At 39.4% G+C, this 23,723-nt stretch overlaps 1 protein-coding gene across 1 annotated transcript in view; it reads left to right on the top strand.

Annotated features, from left to right (window-relative positions):
* Window positions 1-23,723, top strand: part of CD2AP (CD2 associated protein) — an 86,016-nt gene that overhangs the window by 39,990 nt on the left and 22,303 nt on the right. The window contains exons 3-8 of the mRNA XM_059829906.1: window positions 2,676-2,829; window positions 6,506-6,606; window positions 11,104-11,224; window positions 13,675-13,859; window positions 17,543-17,651; window positions 21,664-21,755. Of these exons, the coding sequence (XP_059685889.1) occupies window positions 2,676-2,829; window positions 6,506-6,606; window positions 11,104-11,224; window positions 13,675-13,859; window positions 17,543-17,651; window positions 21,664-21,755 (762 nt within the window). The remainder of the gene's footprint in view (window positions 1-2,675; window positions 2,830-6,505; window positions 6,607-11,103; window positions 11,225-13,674; window positions 13,860-17,542; window positions 17,652-21,663; window positions 21,756-23,723) is intronic.

Below are 23,723 nucleotides of genomic sequence, written 5' to 3'. Positions count from 1 at the left end.
AGCTGTGGCCAAATTTAATTCCTCGTGGTTTATAAGACTTGCAAGTAACTGGCCAAGAAACAACTATAAGACTGAGAATGACTACGTCTTTGAAATGTGAAATGTCTACTCAAGTGGGAGGTAGACATGATGCTGTGCTATTCTGGAGGGGGTTTTTTTTTGTGACTTGGAAGATGGGATCTCAGCAGAGCTAAGATCTCCAGGGCAGAAGTCCCTGTGGGATGAAGGAGACTAACAGCAGGAACTACTTGCTTGTTTTCTGAAAAGCCTCTCTATATAATGTAGGTGAGTAGGAGGAAAAATTGTGCTGTCTGTAGTCTTGCTTATTCAACTTGCTCTGCTCTTCTGGGAAATAGGAAGGTGCTTTGGACTGTTTGACTTGAGGTTCGTAATTTGTTTGAAAGCATCAGTAGCTTTCCAGACCTGCTGAGTTTTCCAGCTGGACAGCTGCAGTAAGTAGCCTGGGTTTTAATGTTCCAGAAAGCACCAGAGAGGTCCTGTTGAATACACTTCCCATTTTTTGGCATTTCATCAATGCATGGGTTTTGTCTTAAAGCTCATGATTAAGAGTTCACATGACATTAATAAGAGTGTGTATATATATATATAGCCACTATTGTTTTAAAATATTTAGTAATTATTTTATTGCAGCTGTAGCTGAAATAACTACTGGAGTTGTTAACCAGTGGCTACTGGTGATGGATGCAAGAATTGTTCTAAAGTGGATTGTGAAAAGCTGCAAAGTACTTACAGGTGTTTGCTTTCCTCAAGACATTGTAATGCTGCAGTGGTGGGAAAGCTGATGGACTTTGAGGGTCTTGCTAAGCACACACGTGTGTGAGATTCAGTGGATGCAACACACCTGGGTTTTCAGAAAGTCTTTGATAACGTTATTGAAGGAATGAAGTTGCTCTGAGACTGAAGGAAAAATTCTTTTATGGATTGGAAGAAGAATATGGTTTTATCAGTGACTTGTCAGAATAGAGGAGAGTCAGCGATGAGATCCCCCAGGAGCTGGTTGTGGTACCTTACCGGCTTTGTTCAGCATCTCTGTCATCTGGAGAGGGGATTTAACAGCGGACACTCCCATTTTGTGAGTGCTATTAAACTCTTATATAATGCAGTGCCATGCTGATGGCAAGGAGCTGAGCAGGCAAAAAGGGTGGCAGATGAGCTTGAAGGTAGGTAAATGCCAAGTAATGTGTATAAGAACAGGTAATCCATACCATGCCTACACGGGGGAACTGCCAGTTGAGAGTTGAGCATCAGCTCATGAATATCTGGTGGTGCTGCTTTCAGTTCTCCGAAATGCTCAGCTCTGGGTGCAGTGACAGCCCAAAACACCAGCAGGATGCCAGGTGTCATCAGGTCTGTTCAGACCAGGATGGGCATAGGTGGCTAGATGTCTAAGGGGATGGAGAACTGCCTGGTGAGATGGGGGCTGACAAGGCTGGGACTCTTCAGTTGAGAGGATAAAGTCAAGGGGCGATATGATCAAGATTTACACCGCTGTGGAGGTAGTGATAAACTAAACGCAGTGGTGGGGAGCACACACTGGAACTACTAAGGTGTCATCTTAAAGCAGATGAGAGAGGGGAGCTTCTTTATGGAACAGAGAGTATCTTCCCCCAAGGAAGCTCTGGAGGCAGACAGGACCATTGGTGCAGAAAGGGATTAGACAGCTTCATCCCCAGACATGAAAGGGAGAAGAGGGGATGTATCTCCCTAATGAAACACTTATGGGTGCTCTGGGAACGTGGGAGGATCTGGGTTGCAGGCTAGCTCTCTAAAGAGCACCTGGGATTGCGACTGCTGGGAGCTGTGTTCTGTGCTAGATGGGCCATTGATCTGACTTAATGGGCTGTTTCTTGTGCAAAGTGGTGATTTCCTTCTTCCAGAGTATCTGTTCTCCTGTGGAATATCATTTAATGAGCTGATGCAGTAGAGTAACTGCTGCGTATATGGCCTTTTCTGTCAAGAACTGATGCTTTCTTGTTTATAGGTTTCTTAATCTTGACTGGCACATTCGATTCCAATGCTGACACCTTAATTTAGAAAGATAGGAAGGTGGGAGACAATTATCAGAAAAATGATGTCTCTGTTACTTTCCTCCTACACCTTTCCCTTCACCTTCTCCCACTCTATTTCTTGTATCTCACTTTCTTTTCCACTCGTGTCTTTCAGCAGTATGATTGCATCTTGTCTGTAAACAACCTTTGAGCTTTCTGAGGCAGAGATGATCACCTAATACAGTTTTACATACTAAAATATTTTATTTAGTGCCCTAAGCTATGGGTCTGTCATGGAAGTAATATTTATATTTTTAAAAACGTTTTCATATATGAGCTGTGACTTAAGAGTTGTAATATGGGACTTCTGGGCTCAAAGCTACTTTTCTTAGGGTTGGAGTGGATGGCTAAAATACTGCCCCTGTTTCTGAATTTTCTCAGCACATCAGCTTACCTGTTTACTAACATGATTGTATGGAAGGGTCAAGTTCATTAAGGCCTTTAGTATTTTTAGGTGCAGGATGCCATGATTTTTTGAGTAGAATACATCATTGCACACCAAATGGTAAGTACCTGAAATCTGTCAGTCTATGGAGCGCCTGTCTAAAAGCACTGGCCTCTTGGGTAATTTAAATGCCTCTCAGTCTCTTAAATCTTTTGTTTCAGGAAGTTAAGAAGGATGTAGAGCCCAAGGATGATGCTGTGCCAGTCAGGAGGGAGAAATCTGGCAATGTAGCCAGTCTTGTGCAGCGTATGAGCAGCTATGGGCTTCCAGCAGGAGGATTTCAGCCTCATCCCCCATCCAAAAGCTTCAAGAAGAGTATGTAGTCTTTCCAATTCCTTCAATTGCGTAAGCTGCTGACGTACTTTTTTTTTTTTAAATAAACATGAATTATTTAATGTCTGACTTAGTTTTAAGGTTGTATGGAAAACTAGAGACATAAGAGGAAAAACTGATTCTAAGCCAAATTCTTCTCTTGGATGCATGGGCAGAAAGCTTATATGTAGTTCTCAACAGCAGCAATAGGGATGAACTTTCCTGGGGACAGGATTTAGACCCCTTCCAGATTCCAGAGAGTTGCTCTGTAACTTCATGTGAGCGCTGCTCGTATTGTCAGGTGCCTGAATGAGAACTGCGGTCCTGTTGGTAATAATAAAAAATCTTCCTGTGGTCATTTTTACTAAACGTAAAAAGTTTTGCTACAAATTCAGGACTTTGTGACAAGAAAAGACTCTCCAGTTCAGGTTCCTCTTATTTGGTAGGCTTGCTTCTAGTGTGAAGTAAGGTGGAGTTGGTGGTGTCTAAAAACAGTAGTGGTCTTCCTTTGATTGTAACTGCAGCCCCCACATGGTCAGGAGTGCAGACTTCATGCCTCTGTAATCTGTGGTTTCTATGTTTTCATGCCAGTATTTAAACCAAGATGACTAAAACCTAGAGCTTAGTGTTCCCTGTATCCAGAAAATTGACTTGTGATTTGTATTTAGACACCTCAGCCGTGTAAGAGACATTGCTCTGAATTACCCTGGCTTCCTTTCCTCTCTCTTTATAAGGGATTGCAGGCATCTAGGATTTAAGCTTGCTTTTTTAAAAAAAAAAAAGAATTCAGAACTTACTGTTTCTGCTATGTTTATGCTTTGAGTTTTTGCCCATAAAAGAAGAGCCACTAGTCGTCTTTTAAAGCCCTGAAATGGGACCACCAGGTTTACAAATTTGTTGAAACCTTCTTGTAGGGAACTAAGGATGTTACCTTCAAAATTACTTTTTAGTGAATCTGATCTGTATATGTGTACTGGCAACAGCGTATATGTGCCTGTTAGATGTTTGCATCAGCAGGCTTTTGAAAATCGAAGCCTGAAAATTAACGCTCTTCCTAGATTAATGCAACCAGGTGCTGAAAGGGAATTAACGTGATCCTTATGGGTCCTTCCAACTCGAGATACTCTGTAATTTTGTGATTCTATGAACATGATCTGACACCAGTTTAGGTGTTGGCTAGTCATTCTGGTCTCTGTAACCCTGGAACAATCCTGTATTCAGCATGGCTCCTCCTCATGCTGGCAGCTGTGTGGCTGTGGCCAGGATAGTAGGTACAACTTGGTCTCGAACTCAGCGGTGCTCTGACTAGTCTCATCTTTCTAGAAGAAATGGTGTTCAAGCCCCTTGCTTTAAGCACACAACTGTTTACTTGGTGCAACGACAGTCTCTGTCTTTCCATTTTACTTGCTGTTCCCTCTTTCCTGGAAGACGGTTTAAACAGCTCCTGCAGATCCTCTTTGCTCTGTGCCTGGGCAATCGCTCACACCCTTCGAAAGGTTTCCAGTGCTTAGTCGTCTTTCCGTTTCTGGTTCCTAACCTGGTAAAATGATGTTTACAATGTTAAAAACAAAGTCAAAGCTGCTTAAATAGCAAGTTTCTAGTGTGCAGTGAGGTAGGTTGCTCTGCCTGGGAAGTCCCTTGTGTTGTTCTCATGTGCAGCTCTTGCTGAACTCAGGCATTTTACACCAGGTGAGTAGTAAGCTGCAGGCAGTATTCCTATCAGTTAGGTGGCTGCCTTTATTCAGGAAAAGGAAAATGCAGAAGGTGTGCTAAATTGTGGCAACAAAGGGCTAGTTTTGGTTTACCCTGTACAAAACAAATAAAACCTGAAGCCAGACAATTTGTTTTGGAAACGGACAGAATTGCCCGGGGCTGCCAGCACCAGGTGAAGCTGGAATGTTATTTTGTGAGCGGATCGGTTAGCTTCCTAGGTTAATCTAGGGATTTTCAAAACTGGAAGGCAGTACTTCCTAAACTGGGTATCACTGAAAACAGACCGCAGGTTCTCGATGAGAGTCCTCTCGAGAGTGCTCGATAAGAAATGCATCTGTGGGTTTGCCCCCAGCACCCCCCGATAGAATTACATTATGAAAAGGAATGCTGGAATCAGTCATGGCCATTTCATGTAAGTCTTTTTAATTTGCCTTTTTTTGGTATCAGTTAATCTCATACAAAGGAGGAGCCCTGAAAGCGCTGTAGGAGGTAGTAAAGGCCAGTGAACCGTTTATTGCAATTACTGTTAACCTAACAATCACTTTTGGCTGAGTTTCAGTGGCATTAAAAGAAGGGTGTATTATGTAGAGCTTCATACTTTGGGTTTATCACAGTCCATATACCAGCATATAGAAAATTCTTGATTTGGTGAGCCCTCTTTCAGAAATTTTAGATGCTGAATATTGCTCAGATGCCTGGCATATTTTGTACTGCGGACGCTGGGTGTGGCAGTCTTCTAAACATCTGACTTTGGACTTTCAGTGCTGCTATAAGAAGACAAGGATCAATCTTGGAGACAGTATCTGTATTTTGAAATGTTTTTACCCAGCTAATCTTAATTGCTGAAGCTTGAGTATGGAAGGAGTGCAAAGTATAAGAGAGTATGGCAATTATACAGCTCCTACAAGCTTAAGCTTTACCACTTCAAACTTTTCATATTTTCACTTAAACTGTGGCAGGTTGTTTTTGAGGAGGATAGGGATTGTTGTGGGTCATAGCTTAGGATGATAATTGCCTTCAAAAGCATGCTGGCTGCTCTGTTGTGGAAAAGGTCTGAAGGCATGGCCTCTTGTTTGAAGGAGAAATGCCTAAACTCTCTGGGTTCAGCAGCAGCATCACTCCAGGATATGTGCAGAGTAATTGGGCAATCGTAGGTTCACGCCGCTCTGGCTGGAGGGGTTGTGGGAAGCCACTTCAATGTTCAATGCTTTCCCCTCTCAGGATGTCATTTTGTCTTTTTAATGCCTGCAAAGCTTTAATGATATGTGGCAAACATCTAAAGACTGCACTTTATTTTAATTCTGCCTTTGTCAAACACTGCTAATTGAAGTTTAGGTTGAATTTCTTGACTCCATACTGACACTGAGAAAAAAGAGGTTTTTTGCATTCACAGATAAAAATGAGTTTTTGGATTTTGAAATATGAGCTGAGCAAATGTTAGCATTACCTCAGATCTGTAGTTAGCAAGGTCTTTGTCAGAGGGCAGAAAGGTTATTGGCACGTCAGTGTTGTGCAGAACAAAACATTTGTTATTTCTTTCAGGATTCCTTAAAGACTGGAGGCTCAAACTTGCACATTTTCTTCCAAGCAAGTGCTAACACTGCAGCTGGCAGCGGTTCTTATTCTTGCAGGTTTCGGTCAGGAAATAGCTTGAAAATCATTGTACTGGGGATTTATCTGACTTGCTTGTGTCAACATGCTTTTTATAGCATGTTGGCAATTGGCAGTGTAGTGTTGATTTGATTGCAATCGGCAGTCTGTGAAGCTCGATGGTTTTCAAGCTCTGTTTAAAATACAGTTCGCTAGCCTAAAGTGACACAAGCAAACTGGAAAACCAGCAGCTAATGCTGCGTAGCTTTTTGCAATGATTTGTGGGTGTTCTGGTCAGATTTAATCCTCAGGAGCTGAGTGGAGAAAAAACTAGTTTTCCTTTACAAATGTTCTTTTACCATTTCCCTTGAATCAGGGTCCAAGAAGCGGCAGTGCAAAGTGCTCTTTGAATACATCCCGCAGAACGAGGATGAGCTGGAACTCAAGCTGGGGGATGTGATTGACATCAATGAAGAGGTAAGCTGTTTTACAGAGCTGATCGTTTCTTCATGGGGACAAATTCAAATTGGTTTTTTTTTTTTTGGCTGAATACTTGAATTACAAGGATGTTGGAAAAACAGTATAGGAAGTAGTATATTTGAAGCTAAAGCTAATAGTTTAGGAGTTCTTTCGCTCAGGATCTAATCCTAACCCCCTAGATGTGTAGTGGAAGTATTTGATCATCGCAGCAATAAACTGTGCTCTATTTGTTACACAGATTCCTTTTTGGAAAGACTTTTACGGTTCTTTGGCCCTGTCTGTGTGATTCTTGGTTTTAGGATGCTTATGGTAAAACTGTTTGACCAGTTGCCTTTAAGTTGACATAGTCTAATTTGGTTTAGGTGAAAAATGCTATTTGACCTGATTTTTCCAGTTTCACGCTTTCTTGCACACTCATTGAAGCTTTGAATTAATAGCAACAGAATTCAGCACAGAAGCCTGTACTTATAGTACAATATACTTCAACCCATTTCCACAAAAATATGGAGCATACAAATGTACTCAACATGTTATTATTTCTATTGCCTTCCTTTTCCACTGGGTAAGAAATACAGTTAAAGATATGTCTTGATGTTCAGACTTTGATGGCAGTGGCTCTATGAATTTGAATGGGGGTTTGGGGTGGGAATTTCTTACCTTTTCCTACCTACATGCTTCCTTGGTACCTGTTCCGTTCAGTAGCAACTTGTGTTGTGGGAGGCTTGAGTATGTGGGAAGAGTATCTCTTACAAGAGTGAAATCTGTCAGGGAACCTGCGGAAAAGGCCAGAGCAATTGTGGAAGGAACCTTTTCAGAACTAGGTGGAAAACTTCTGCGCGACATGCTCTGACCTTCACTGGTGCCATCTCTTCTTACTACCTCCCTGAGGGTCTGAGGAAGGAGAAGACTGAACTTTTTCTTCCTAGACATGTGTCTGGTGGTGCTTTTTAAGTAGCTTTACGAGATTGTGTTTTTCACATGCATGACCTCTGTTGAATAGAGTGCCAAATTCTCCAGGATCCTGACAGTTGCCAGGAAGGACTTTTCCATTCTCCCAGCAAGGGAAAAGTTATGCTTTTAGATGCATTTGCACTAATGACTTCTAGAATTTGTTCTCTTTGAGTAAACAGAGTAAGTGACTTGTAAAACCTGCTCACTAAAATCACAGTTTCATAAACACCATTGTGTGTGGGTGTTTTGTAAAGGAGTGCTCCTGGTTAACCTCACCAGTTCAGTCTGTGGATAGTGCCTGTACGCAGCAACCATGACTTTGCATGGTCCAGCATAAGCATTTCCAAGAGACAGCATGTGCAGTAAACTGTTGTGGAAGCTGCCGTTTTGGGTCACACATGTCAACATCTGGAATTATTTTGGGAGGGATGTATCAGAGATGACCAAGTAGCCAAACAGAATAAAAAGATCGAAGTGTTTCCTCATCTGGTTTCTTAAGGAAACATGTTTTTTATTCTATTCTTTTAATTTTTTTTGGTTGGTCCCCATGCTTATTCCTTTCCTAATGATTTGAAAATACATGTTTGTAGTACCCAGCCTTTGCTACTTCTGAGAAAAACTGTTAATCAAATTTTTAAGCAGATGCCACCTGGTAGAAAAATATTGCAGCTAATTATTAGCACAGAGCTGTTTGCACGCTGTTTTTATGATGGTCTAGAATAGGTGTAGGCTAGGTCTGCTTCACAAAACTGTACTGATGGATCAGAAATGTGAAGAATGGTAGCAAATGTCATTGTTGTGCAATATGCTGGGATAACTTGTGTTAGGTAACTTGTCTTCACTACTGAGAGACAATCTTCACTTCCATTTATATATAAAAGGTGCTATTTATATATATGCAGATAACTCAAACTGTTACTTCAGTGAAAGATCATTTGGTCCTTTTTTTATGGGGAAAATAAGGTAAAATCAGCTCTACAAGGGGATCAGTTCTACCGGTTAACTGAGAATAATTCATTATTCAGCCCTTGCGATTGTTTTCATAAATTGAGCAGTTATAACTGACACTACTGATCGTGAAATCAAAGGTGCAGGCAGATGGGTTCAGAAATTAAATGGCTACTATTGAAGAGAGCAGGCTACAAGGATCAGAAGTAGCCTGTAGGGAAGAAGGCCCTTGTGCTATGTGCTGGCTGAATCCGCAGGGTTTTTTGTTTACAGAACACATGGGTTTTGCATGCAAAATACATGTGCAAAGTGCATATGATAACTGTATCATTGCTGTAAAACTTTTGTTTCTCCTTTATATCTTCCCCCCACTCATGTCAGATGCAGCACTAAATAGCAGATTTATTTTTGTAGTATTATATTTGCAGTATTTGCATGCTGTGTTATCAAGCATAATTGAAACTCATATGACTCCATTGGTGGAGTTTTTATTAAAAGAAAAAAAATCAGATTGGCAAAACTGTTTGTTTCAGCCTTTCCCCCCTCTCCTTGTTTAGAAGTCTGAGTTTTCATCATCTTACAGAAATAAGTTGATGAAATTCACACTCAAAAAAAAAGTACTGATGTGTGTACCAGAGCTGTAACTCCCTCTTGTGGAAATTTTATCATGTGGTAAGATTTTGAAATGGAAGATAAGAGCTGTGAAACTGTCATCTGTGTTGCTAGCGCCCAGTGATGCACAGATGCTCTCCACCAAAGCGTGTAGAACTTCTTTAACCTGTTTTTTAATGTCAGTTTAAGATACCTTTTCTGGTAATATAGTTTGTATATAGTCAGGTTTTTTTAAAGACAGCGTGGTGAGGAGGCTGAAGCAAGTACGCTCAAGAAATTTTTGTTTTATTCCTGACTGTCTCTGAACTGGCATTGCTTTACCTTGCAAGTCTGTAAAGTGCTTTGACATTATTTCTGGGCAGAAGAATAAATGGATGCTCAAGTCACTTTATCGTAAGCATTGAAAGTCCCTTTCTCATGGCTGTTGGGTGTAGTATGGGTGAGACAAGGCATTTGAATTTTAGTTTTCTGTAATGTATTCCGTAAAGCACAAGGTGCCGGAGCCTGGTCAACACTAGTCAGTAATCTGTGCTTAAAATTTGTTTCAGAGCACCAGACTCTGAGTTTGAATCATCCACAGCAAAGCTATATTTTTAGCACCAGGATGTCTTTAAAAATAGCAATCCTTTTTTCATTGCCTGACTGTCTCTGTAGCTGCCAGGCTTTGCATGTGTTCTGCTTGCCTGAAGGTAGGCTAGCATTTAAAAACTATGCCTGTGTGTCAGGCGTACTGACCTACAAAACAAGGCTAAAAAAAGGTAATGTAAACAACTGCTGGGGTTTGGGGTTTTTTTTCCTGTTGCTTTTCTTTTTATCTAAAAACAGCTTTCCAGCCCCAAAACAGAGCAATTCAAATGGAATATTTTGAAAATTTGTCTTTAATTATAGTTTTTAAGTAGGGGTCATTAGGCAAATACATTCGATTTATTTAAGACATTTTGAAAACTGTTCATAAATTTGAAGAGCACAATTCTTACTCAGTCTTCTGGCATTGTTTTACACCGTCACCTGTGCATGCCCAGCTTGTGCTTGTTCTGCTTTGGACCATGGGATATTTCTGATAAAAGTTCCATTAGATTTTGGAGTATTGCAGTGTAAATGACACACCAGGCATCCAAGCACATAACTGAGCATTAGAGTCATTATGTTCCCGAATTTCTGAACAGGTTTATTTCCAGGGCAAAAATGAGTTATTTTGTGAATAGCAAAACCAACAAAATTTGGCATCCAACAGACTTCTATCCCTAAGACTGCTGTGTACCACCACAAAATCCTCGTGCATCTTGGCTACCTTTGTTGGCTGGCCAGCTCTGATGGGAAAGCATCTGTACCTTCTGACACGTCTAGAGCTAGGCATACGCTGTTCAGCCGGTTGCATCCTGCTAGAAGGAACGAACAGCTTAGTTTTCCGTTACTCAGTGATGTCCTTAAGGACTTTTCTCTGTTGTACCCAACGTTATCTGTAGAAATTGTATCTTTGAAACTTGTGTCTTTTGATCAAAACTGTTTGAAGCTGTTCAATGGATACGAAGCCAGTGGGAATAGGACTGGTGGAAACTGGACAAGACAGAGGAAAAGACAGATGGACAGTAAGAATACATAAAAATTTCCTTAGAAAGCCAGGCTAAAAGTTGCATCTTTATTCCATAAACAGTTTAATATTTTCTTCTTCTGTTAGATGTGTAATCTCTGTTATTCTGTTTTACCTTGAGAAAGTTGATGAACATTTTGCTGGTCTTCTGGATTAATTGGCATAGGGCTAGTCTCATGTTTCAGGATCACTGCTGTAGTGATAGAAGTGACAGTAAATGATTTTCTTGCTCTTCTTTTTGTCTCCTGTTTCTACATCCTTGGTAGGTTTCTTTAAAGAGAAATCTTGAACTTTCCCAGACTTGTTTGTAGAGTTTTATAAATGAAGTATGGATGGAATTGATAGGAATTTCCTTTTGCTTTATTGGTAACGTGCACAATATTTCTATACAGGTAGAAGAAGGTTGGTGGAGTGGAACACTCAATGGCAAGGCAGGGTTGTTTCCTTCAAACTTTGTGAAAGAATTGGAATTGACAGATGATGGAGAAACACAGGACACTCTGGATGACACAGGTGGTATTCTGTTTGTTGTAAACACTTAGCATAAGTATATGGGGTATAATTTGGAGTATTATGGTTGTAGTACAACAAAAGTTGTAAAGAATTAAAGCTTCCTAAGAATAGTAAGTATTTAATTTAATTCTAGAAAATATTGATGCTGAGTATGAAACCTGTCTTGCTCCCAATACGTTTCTAATAAAATTGCAGTCAAGGTCTTGATCTTGCAAATGTGTATTCTGCATTTTATCACCAGAAATTTTATCATATTCAGAGTTGAGTTTTTCAGTATTGGATATAAAATTATTATTCTGCTTAATAGCTTTTTTAGTTTTATTTTCACAGACATGAGTTCTCTAACATGGAAAACTTAAGCGTTTAACCATGTCAGTTGAGAATTAAAACTTGAATTGAATCAAAACAGTATAGAGAGCCTCAATTTAAAATGAATCCTGGAAAGGGGGCCCTGGTTCTTTATTATGTTTTAATCTAACAATAAAATGTTTTTAAGGCAGTGTTTACATTTAGCCATTCCTTTGTGGCTATGAGTGTATAGCTTGGAGAGGCAGCAGATGGTCTGTGGCTGAACAGTAGTTGAGTGCGGAGTGGTCCCAGGCAGGTGCATGCTTTACAGGCAATTACTTTGGTCCCTTGAAACTGCACTTTAGAGGCATTTTGTCTATGAAGACGTGTTTGAAGGCTGGGGACTTGTGATATGATACTGCTGGAATCGAGTGTTCTTTGGGACAGTATCTTAACGCGAGTTAATCGATGCTTAAAGACAGCTGTGTAATGTTCAAAGGGAAAAAGTGATCCTTTCCTCTCCCTTGTAGTAATGTGCACCCACATTTACAAGATCTTCTGTATTGATTGTTTCTAACAAGGGTTTGCTCAGAGATAGGAAAGAAAAGTCAGTCTTGGGTGTTTTGGGGTTTTGGTTTTTTTTTGGTAAATTGTGGAAATAATTGCAGTAGTGTAAAAAAAGTCATTTGACTTGAGTAGTCCCAAGTAGCTCAGTGACTGTCTACTTGGAGGTCACGTTCCCTGAGTTTAGTGGGGTCTGGTGAGATGAATTTACAAATGGGTATGAGTTGGTCTTAATTCCTGAATACTGAGATCAGTGGGACTGAACAGTAATTTGAAGTAATTGTATTTCCTGTCAGTAACTAACAAGTTATGATTATGAGCCCCTCACACCTCCAGGGGTTATATTTAATGCTTAGTGCTTTCCCAGTCAGGATCTCAAGTATCTGCTAGTTCTTTCCTCACTCCCGGGAAACAGTAAATATCCTACTCACTGAGCTATGGTCTTTCAAACATGCAACTGGGACTTTTCTCATCAATGAAATTTCTAGTTATCCTTTTAGATATCTAAGAGGGATATGACTAAGTGAAGAGTAACTTGGCTGAGGAAAGGTGAGAAACTGAAGTTGAGAGGCTATGTAACTTTGCGGTATTATCAAAACCCCTTAAATTTGTGTTTGAGGGAAGAGGCTTTAATCTTTATTGCAATTCCCAGGCATGCATACTCTGGGAAGAACTTAACTGAGGGCTAGAAGATGTGGAGGCTATTTTGAATTTGATTTATAAAAGCTGTCTGTTTTGTGGAAATAGTTTGCCCATGAATACTAGTTTGTAGGTTTTAACAGATTTGACTGTAACTTAAAAATTTAAAAAAAAAAAAAAAGTCTTAATTTAGGTGTTAGAAGAACTTAAAAGCTCCTCTGAACTACATTTTTTCTGGGGTGGATAAATGTTGTCCCTTAAAACCGAAAGATTAAAAGAATCTTAAATACTTGTTATCTACCAGTGATAAATCTCAAACAACTATATGTGATTTGAATGTTTAACTCATTTAAAATAGGTTTAAGTGTTATCAGGTTAAAAAGCTATTTAAATAAATTTGCAAGAAACTCTTTTCAGGTATTTTTGATAGTGCATTTTGAGCAATAGGAAAATTTCACTTTAGTGCCTTGAGAGGCATCACTCTGCTGCTGAAACACACTGTTTTTTCCTGTGGCTGTTGAAACATGGTAGGACTTATGGTGGACCTTTATTGATTATTGCTTTCAGCAGCTATAGCTGTGCAAATGACAAGCCTTTAAATGTTGCACTAAAAACATGTCTTCACAGAATACATAAGCAGCGTTTCATAAAACTAGTGGAAAACATAACATTGAAGTTAACAGACTCTGAAGCCTGAGTGATAGTTGAAATAGCAAGAAATATTAGTGATCTAATGACCTAATTGCCAGAGTATTCAGTGCAATACTAGTGTAATTTCAAATGGTCTTATGTTAAATATACAACTAGAACAAATGCGAGGTATTACAGCTACAATAATGTTCCTAGAAAAGCTGTTTAGCAAAAGCAGTGCACACAGCTATGTTACTTCCACCTTTTTTCACAGAAAAGCAAATAAATTTCAGATCTTAAAACAACTTTTTTCTTTTTTTTACTTTCAGAGTCTGTTTTCAGTGGTCCTACCTCACCTGTGGTCTCTCCAGGAAATGGGAGTGAACCTGGTTCTGGACCAGCACAGCCAAAGAAAATCCGAGGTATTGGGTTTGGAGATATCTTTAAAGAAGGCTCCGTGAAACTTAAGACAAGATTGTCCAGTAATGAATCAGAAGATAAAAAGCAAGAAAAGGTTTGTAGCGGTTCATATTGGTTTTTTTGGGTTTCCTGTAAAAACAATTTCAGACGTGAAATCTGAAGACATAATATCTTACAGATGCTGAATACACGGGCCATTTTAAAATTTGTTAATACTGTTCTATAATCTGACCATAATTATCTCACAGGGCTCTTGTCTATAAAACAACAAAAAAAAAACCCTCAGACTTCTTTCATAGTAAGTTATATTTAACATTGATTCCAAAAGGTCTATTCAAATGTCTTGGTATTTAAAACATTAGAGAGGGAAAACCAAGCTGATACAAAAATTTTCGTTTCAAAACCATGTGGTGTAAGACATAATAACTTCTCAAACATATCTACAGTACAAGGTCTCGTAGTTGTCTTTGTGACAGACTTTGTATACTATCTGGGACAAGACTGTTAAGTCTTCCTATACAAGTTAAAGGAATAATTCCGATACAAGTTCAAAACAAGGAATATTTCGGGGTTTCTTTAGTTTATGGTTTGGGTTTTTTTCCAAGTTTTGGTGGATGTTGAGATTGCTGTTCTAGGTGTCAGCTGTCATCACCAATGTAAATGTCCTTCAGTGAATGCTGCCAAGCTCTTGGCTTTGCTGATGTCTTAGGTTAATGAGTTACATAAACTGCTGATTGTGTGAGCCTGAAAAATACTGTTCTACAATTTTGCATCCTCTTTCATTTTTCCCTTCCCTTTTTATGACTGATGGGGAAAATGAGCACTTTTATTCTCTATATCGAACTTAAAGCTTAGGAGAGAGCAGACAATGTGATGATAGCGACATTGCTTTAGTTTGAGTTCTATTTTGATTTGAACCTGAGAGCGCTCCTATCCCTTGGAAGCACAACAGCGATGCTCAGTCCTTTATCTTGAATTTATGCATCATTTATTCCAAGAGGTTATGTATGGTTTTTCAGCTTTTGATAAATTAAAGGCAGCTGAGGTAATCCAGTGTTTCGGTTTTTACTCAGGTGATCAATTCAAGAAAGCTTTTAAAACCTTTGTCGAATTTCAACTTTTTTTGTCTGTGGCTTATGGTCACTAATGCTGTTTTGCTGACTGATTTGCTTTCCTCTGCTGCTACAGAAACAATTGTAATGGTGTAGGGCAAAAGGTGGGGTGAGTCCCTGGGAAGAGGGTAGGGACAGAGACTTCCTTGAATGTTTTCCCTCTGTAGCAGTGCTAAGAGCAGTGCTTATCCACCTGTAGACATGGTGTGTGTCCACTTTGTTTCTGGTCCAGTCAAAACATCAGATGATTCAGAAAATGAAAGTTACAAGTTACAAGAGTGTTGCTTTCTGTTTAAGCCTCAGGGAATGTTACTGCCTAAGGAACATGTTGTTCAGCTTGGAGAAGAGAAGGCTCAGGGAAGACCTTATTGCGTCCTTTCAGTATGTAAAGGGAGCTTATAAGAAAGACTGAGAGAGATGTTTTACTGAGGTCTGTAGTGACAGGACAAAGGGCAATGGTTTTAAGCTGAAAGAGGGAAGATTTAGATTAGGTATTAGGAAGAAATTCTTCACCCTGAGGGTGGTGAGGCACTGGAACAGGTTGCCCAGAGAAGTTGTAGATGCCCCAACCCTTGAAGTGTTCAAGGCCAGGTTGGACAGGGCTCTGAGCAACCTGATCTAGTGAGAGATGTCCCTGCCCATGGCAGGAGGGTTGGACTAGATGATCATTGAAGGTCCCTTCCAACGCAAACCACTCTGTGATTCTGTGAAGGCACACTGATTTTCCTTGGTTCTCTCCAGGCTTTGTCCCTTCATGTAGGAGTTTGTGGTATCACTACATCTGCATGTGAATGCTGTTAGACTAGGGTTGGGGTTTCAGGACTAGCTTTCAGTTTGCTTTCTTGTCATGAGATTGATCGTTCAAAAATGTTCCCCCACTTCCTACCTTGTAACTTGGGAGTATAAAGAGCCTATCTAAAGTATGTTCAATTAATGTGAAGTCTGCTCAGACATACTGAATTGTGTTGTTTGACTGTGTATAAACACTAAAATATGTTGGCGCTCTGTTTTGTTAGTTGGCTTGTCTGGAAAACTGTAGGCTGTGTCTCAGCAAGAGGGGAAATGAAGTGAGAAAACAGTTTTGCATAGCTTAAAGACAACAAAATAAACAGTTGAGTTTAAGCACTTAATATTCCCCTTACGCTTGTTGCTGGAGTCATCCCAAAGGGGGAAGACTTACAGAACAACCTGGAGAGCCCTAGGGAGATAATTTTCGTTACGGTCTTGCGAAAATGGATGGCTTCTTTGGATTTGTGCTCAACTCGCTTTGCAGTTAAATGGAGGGATGCTGGAAGGACATTCTCAGTCTTTAAGCCAGTAAAGAAAAAAGCTGTCATCAGGAAGCTAGAGCAGAGAGGGCTTTTTTCCCTTGGGGAATTTGGAGGCTGCTCAGCACAGGAGGGCTGAGCACTGATGTGTCTGAAGTGCTCAAGAATATATATACTCCTGCAGGAGATAGTTACGAGAGTTTCAGCTGGTCCCAGCATCCTGCCTGGGCTTAGGCTATTTATACCCTGTCTGCCTAAACTTCCTCTCGCACTTCTAATTGCATCTCATTTTGGAAGGGGGAAATGTAGAGAACTGTTTCCATGTTGGACTTTTTTAATCTCATAGGTGGGTTATTTTAGTGCTTTCTTCATATAGCATTCTGGAGCGAGTTAAATTGCATATGTACTCCAAGAACATCCCAAGTGACTGTGGCTTCCTCTGTGGCATGTCGGAGGTACCAAACACCAGCCCACAGGCATTATCTGGTTTTAAGGAGAGTAAATCTAGTTTCTCTGGCAGTAGAAAGTCTGCAAAGTTTAACTGTAAATGAAAATGAACAGAGTAACTAGAGGCAATGGGATTTTTCACGTCAGTAACACTATTAGGGCTGCTCAGGTGAGTACTGACTGTAAGATCATAATCTATTTTGTAGCTCATAGGGCTGTGAAGAAGTGGCTGCAACTGAATCTGTCTGAATCTTCCTGGCAGCTCAGTAAGTCTCCTGGGGGTGGGGGGGGAAATATTGGAACAGTTATTTTGGTTAGATGTAACCGGTAACAAGATGAAACTTGTTACTGGTTGCAGTGCCTCTGTGGTTTTTTGGTTCAGGAGAAATCTCTAGTGACATCTATCTGTTCTGGTTCTGTTCTGTTCAAAACACCAAGAGTGAAGGGAAGCTGGGACGGGCTTTCATGTGAGCTTACATTTGTCTGAGTAGTTAAAAACTGATTTCCTTTTCTGCTGAGGTGGTGTGTGGCTACTGAATATTCCTGCTTTATTCCAGTGCAAAGTAAACGTGGTCCGTGAGTTACTTTCAGCAGAGTTGTTATTTAACAGCTTCTGTTCTGTGCTGGAGGAGGCAATTTTCAGGATAATGGAGGAGTTACACTTGGAACTGCTGAAATACTATTGCAAAAGTATGTCTGGCAATGTCCTGAGATTGGTTTCCAGTTTGAAAGCTATGCTGTGTCTTTAACTGGTAGACAAAATTGTAATTGCAGCGGCCATAATGAAGTAGCTGCAGTAAGTTAAGCACATAGTGGGAAAGCTCATTGAGTCTCTTGGAGATGGTCATTTGCATCATCTCAGCTAATGAAAACCTGAGTATGTCCTGTAGCCTAATCAAAAGTAAAACTCGATGAATTTTTGTTAACAAAGTTCTTTTTTGTTCATATAGCCATCACCTAACCATCCCCCTGGAACAAAGCTAATTCATTTTCCCAGTGCAACAAAAGCGGAGAACTCATCAGAAGTAGTAAAATCAGAAGCTGAAAGTAAACCAAAAGGTAAGGCTGATGGAACTTTACATCTATTACTTGGTAGTTCTCTCCAGAGAAGCATTTGGTTATCTCATTTTTTTTGTGTTAAAAACTTAAACTTTTGTGTATACTGGGGTTTTGTGTAATGTTGCATACCTTTGAGGAGTTACGCAAATGCAAAAGAGTCTGAAGGAGTTTTTGCTTACATTTCTGTGGAAAACGAATCAAAAACATTTGTAGGGTGGTTGTCTCCCAGAACAAAGTAAGGCTAGGGTGTGAAGTTTTATTGCAGCAGCCCCTTTGCGTTAATTTGCTACGTTGACGTGCTCAAACGGACTTGCTTTGTGCCTAGCTTTTAGTGTTCAGCTGGGATGCTGGAAATCTTTTGCTAGGGAACAGTCTCCTAACTCAGTTTCTGTCCCTAGGCTATAGAGGTGACTCTCTGGGCTCAGGACTTACTGTGGAGTTGCTAGTGTGTTGTCATAACTGTATGCAAAGTTTCTTGCATCAGAAAGTTGGTGCTTATGTTTTGTTGAAGTCTGTTCCCTAGATAATCCAGTTCCATTGTGGTTCTGTTTATAATAACTTCTTTTTTATTTTTCTTTTTATTATCTCTAAGAATTTATGACTTCATTTAACTACCGTATTGCATAGTTTTATCTAGAGAGATATTTTTAAGTCAACCCAAAACATCTTGCGGGAGTGCCCACCCCGTATAAAAAATTAAGTTCAGTTATGTGATGTGTAGACAGCTCATTTCGCCTGGTTCCAGAGCAGACATCTTTTTGACTTCTGTATTGTAATTTCAAGTATATTGTTGTTTTATGCGGAAATACCTTATTTTGGTGTAAGTGGGTTATCTGACATGGAATGCATCATTTGCAGAAATAAGAAAACTGCAACAAACAATTGACTTTTTGCCTGTGTTCAGGAGCTGTGTAATCTAGCACAACAGGGCACTTGAAATGGCAGGTTTGTTTGTCGGAGCCCTAGTTTATCTGTAACTATAGCAGTATATAGGGCATCCATGCCATTTGAGTCGTATTTTGGCTTTATCGAATTGGATAGCTATAGATAGCATTACCATGTTTACATACAGCTGATGACTATCAAGATATGTTTGATATAATGGGTTGAGAGTAGTTAATACTTAAATTATGCCATTGCAAAGCATATATCAAAAGTTTGTGTACGATGCATTCGATGGAAGTTGATGATTACTTGCAACTTTGAAATCTTTACTAAACTTCAAAATTGGGATAGTCTTGGGATCTTGCTTTTAAACCGTTCCAGTGCTGTTGCTGTAAGAGCCAGCAAGACAGCGTGCAGCCCTGAGCATTGTGAAATTTGACTTCTCTAAATCTTTGCATAAAAATTAACCCAAGTCTGCCTAAAAAAATCTGAACATTCGGTACTGAACACTCAGAACATTCAGTATGTAGCTCTTTTCATAATTTCAGGTGCATCTCCTACTATAAGCATAGAAATTGGACTAATCCAGTAGTCCTGTCAAGTCTCTGCTCCCCAGAGAAACAAATACATCAGAGAGGAATGTAAATATGGTAGTAATAGATGCTGTAGGAGAACATCAGTAGATAATACCTATAGACACCATTTAAGATCTTACAACCTTTGGAAGAAAGGTTGTTTTTCTTCCTTAGTGTTTTTATTTTAAGATAGACCATATTATAGTTTATGTAGATCATCCTTAGTTTTGAGAGAACAAGTTTAAAATAAACTGTGTTCAATATGTTAGCAAATAAACAGACATCTCTAAAATGTTTAGACTAGTGTGGCTTATTTTGGTGTGGCTCTGCTATTTCTGGGAAGCTTGTTTTGCCTCTGGTGCAAGTATGTAAAAATATTTTGTTTAAAAAATAAAATAATCACAATTTGACCCCTCTTTCCCCCCTGTTATGTTAGAATACATCTGTGATTCCTGCTACTGTAGTCCTGAGTATTGGGAAAAGACTAAATTTTTAAACTACCTTTTATTAAAAATATTTACTGAAGTTCAGATTTTCTCTTTTGTAAATACCATCTTAGATTTAAGTGCTGGAAACTTAAACTGGCCTCTTTCTTCATCTTAACTACTGGCAGAGTATCAGGGTCACAAAATAAGATGCCGAACTGGCAAATCGTATGTACTCTTAACGTAGGTGTCTGGGTTTCTTGCGTGGTGCTGGCTGCTGGGGTTCGCAGCCTGGCACACACAGGGACCTTGGCAGTCTGCAGGGTCCAGGGCTCCCTGTCTCCAGCATTCCTGGCAGCTGGAGCAGAGGGAAAGGTTGCCTTTCTGGCATGGTTTTCCGTCTGTTGTGGGACTTGGTGTATGTGTGGAGGGGAGAAGCACTTGGAGGAGGAAGAGAGAAGAGAACGATTGTGTAGTTCAGCTCTACTGGCCAACTCCCCAGGCAGTAAGGAAATGCATGTATTTTTACAGAATCAGGATGTATAGAAATGTATTACACTTGTGTTATACTTATTCATTACTAATGAATAAAGTCTCTGAATTTGATAGATATTTGTAGTGTACCTGTTGAATTTTTTTTGTCAGTGTGATTTTTTTTTTTTTTACTTTAAACATTCACCTCTTTAACATGGTTCAGCTTATGTTCCTGTAATTTTTCACAAACTACAATATAGTCAATCTATAGTTGAGCATTTCTGATCACTAGATAAGGCAGTAAAATAATGCAAGTTCTTGTACCTAGGATTACTCATGGGGCTATATCTATATATGTCTATATAGCTATATGTCTACATATATATCTGTCTCTTAAGCTTGGCATACTTCTGCATTTTTAACATAGTGGTTGGCACTGACCAAAGTACATTTTTATTTAAGAATACAGTTTGTGCATTTTTAAACTAACTATCTTAATTAAACAAAATACAACAACAATAAAATGATTCAACTGCAACTCACTCATTTGTTTGCTTAAAATCCAGCAAAATGCAGTCATTGATTGACAAGTGGACTTGCAGACGATCCTAATGAGGACTTGATGTTGTGCTGTTCTCTGACTGTGGGTTGATGCAGCTGCTTACCTGTGTGTGGCAGTGCCAAATACCTGATAGGTTACGGCAGCACACTAGTGTCCTTTTTGTTTGCTTCCTCTTCCTTAATCTGTCAGATACAGAAATCCAGCCTTTTTGTCTGCTGAATAGTTTTAAATGTGCTGGGGTTAAAGGTGCAAAAAAATGCTTTGCAGTTAAGACTTCTATGTTAATATATTTTAGCCTTTCTCATGTTGTTGTTTTTCTAGCGTGGGAAAGGAAAACAAATCCTCCTGCTTTTTTACCAAAATTGTTACCACAATTTTAAATGGATTAGTTATTTAACTGTACCAAATGAAAAGAAAGGAATTATTCTTCTAAATTTTGCAGAAGAGGCTGTGACTGTTTGAGTTGATCACTCAGATGAGCTCTGGTTTCAGGTGCTTAGCCAAGGAATTCCTTTGCTTCAGTTACTTGATTGCACTGCAGAATTTCAGCAAATGCGCTGCTTGGGTATTTGAAGTTTCTATAATAGTACATGTTGATAAAGGGTGTCACCTTGAAACAATTGCATGTATTTAATTAGGATTGCAAATTCGAAATTTAGGTCAATTTTGAGAAAATACCATATAAACTCTCAATAAAAAGCTTGAAACCATTTTTTTCTAAAGTAGTTAAAAATTAAATATTTAATGCTATGGGGAGGGTTAGATAGGCTGTTGCAATTTTAACAGAGTAGGCTTCTCTCTTGTCCCTCTGAAGTCAGAGTACTTGAATTAAGTTGCTGTTGTGCAAAAAATGTTTTAGAGCTTTGACTTCATGAAGATTTATCTCCATTGCTCTGTAAATATATAATCCTACTTTTCTTGTGATACGAATGACATAGTGAACGTTTGCAAAGCAGTCTCAGATGGATGGTCTAGAAGGGAAGTATGATTATAGTGATAATCTCTGAGCTCTCCTTTCAGACAGCACAAGGTATTATGTATGTTACTTCCCATGGTATACAAGTGTAGTAATTGTGCTGCTTTTGTTTCAGCCAAGGAATATTGCAGGACAATATCTTCCTATGAAGGCTCAAATGATGAACTCAGCTTTAAAGAAGGCGAGATCATTCAAATAATCAGTAAGGTAAGATGTTCGGTCTGCTTTAACCATTTATGTAGCTTTTGTGGGTTTTGTGCAGGTAGGTAATGTGTGAAACGTGAAAGCTGGGGAGTCTGTTGGAGTGGGTATTCCCGTAGACTGATTTCTTTCATGTGAGGGTCAACTCTTTGCTGCTGCACTCTGTGGAGATACAGATGTCCTTACAGATTGTTCCAGAGTGGGAAGTTATCTTAGATTCCTCGAAGGCCAGTCAGATCAGTATACACCCAGTACTAAATGTCTCTTCAGTGAGGAAATTGGAAAAGCTTTGCAAATAGCCCTTTTATCTTCAGAACTTGTACTTTTTCTCTGGTGATCTATCAGGCTGACCTGGAGGTGGTGGTTGGAAAGTATTATTGTGTCAAAAGGTGAGACATTAAGATCTGTACGTACTGATTTTGGTCTAGGTATTATGAAAAAACTGAGCAAATGTTTTCAGTAGGAGAATGAAGCCCAGGTGTTAGGGACACTTGGTATTTCAGAATAACCATATGGAAGTTAATGATACTGTCTGGCTATTTAGAGAAAGATGATTATTTTTAGGTGAATATTTCTATCTGTGTTGAATATTGAAAACGCCTTTTTGAAAGGTCATCTTGTTACAGAGGTGGTTTTTAACAAGAAATGAACCTACCCATATTTAATTTTCCTGCAGGACTCTGCAGTCTTTTGTTAGTTACTGTTTATGTGCTGCTATATTAAGGAATAACGGCTTGCCTAAAAGAAGTGGAAAGTTTCTTTTTTTGTTTGTTTGTTTTCAGCTTTCACACACTTGTAGAAGAAAAGTAACACTTTGTTTCTTTAGGAGGTTTTAGTTTATGGAAAAAATTGCCAGTTTTCTTAGCAGGAAAATTGGTATTATCAGTATTATTGATTGTAATTACAGTGGAAAAGAGTAGTTATGGAAGGCACATTTTTAAACATGACAACCCTTGCCCCAAGGGATTATCTTCACTTGCCTCTTGCCTCTCTGTCCTTTTTAAAATAATTTACCCAAAGCATACCTTGGTCCAAACTGGAGCGAAGAAGAGTTATCCAGAGCAGAGCCCTCCCTCTAAAACAATCTTCTGAAGTCTTGAATATATTAACTGTCGGGTGGCTGACTCAGTCCAGGTTTTTGATCTTGCAAGTGTTAAGGTATTTTCTTCTAGCACATTCACTTTGTGTAAAGCCTGTCCCCCTCAGCCATTTCTTTTCTGTTTGTTCTGCATGTGATCATTTTCCATGGAGTTGTCGCTGACTTGCTAGCATGCCTCAGCACTGTCTAAATGAAGTTTAGCAACAGATGCCTTACCCCATTCGTGACTGCACACTGTTCAGAAATTGGACTCTACAGTACTTAATTGAATGGGTGGTGGAGGGAGAAATGAAAGAACTTCAGCTGACTTTTACTTTCAGCACGACTTTCAGCACTACTCACCTATTCAGGTCTCTTCCCTGCCGATTCCTCCTTTAGTTTAATGTGGGGTGGCATTTTTTTTTAAATTTATTTTATATTTTACTTTTCCCCCTCTCCTTTACCTGTTCAGTGTCTCAGCTGAAGTGAGCGCTGAATTGTTCTTGTTGTGTACTGAACATTGGGATGAACTACTTGGTGCTGCTAACAGTGACACATATCAGCAGTAATCCACTTGGACTTGTATGGAGGAGTGACATCTGCAGTACGCTGGATCTGAGGCAGAGAGGAAAGCTGTTATTTATGTCACTAAAATATTCAAATAATGTCATACTTTCTGTTACGGACAAACTAAGGCCTCGATCCAGTAAGATCATGTAATGGATTTCTGTGCCAGTGAATTAATTCTCCATTTTTAAGATTTTTTCTTATGTCTTAATGTGGTTATTTTTTCCCTCAGGGTATATCCTCTTGCTTCTTCACCCTTTTCAGACCAGCAGACCTGATCAATCACATCCGAATCAGTTTTATTTAGTAGAATTGTGTGTTACTCCAAT

Source organism: Gavia stellata, chromosome 2, assembly GCF_030936135.1.
Source record: "Gavia stellata isolate bGavSte3 chromosome 2, bGavSte3.hap2, whole genome shotgun sequence".
NCBI lineage: Eukaryota > Metazoa > Chordata > Aves > Gaviiformes > Gaviidae > Gavia > Gavia stellata.
This window is presented reverse-complemented; position numbering and strand designations above follow the sequence as displayed.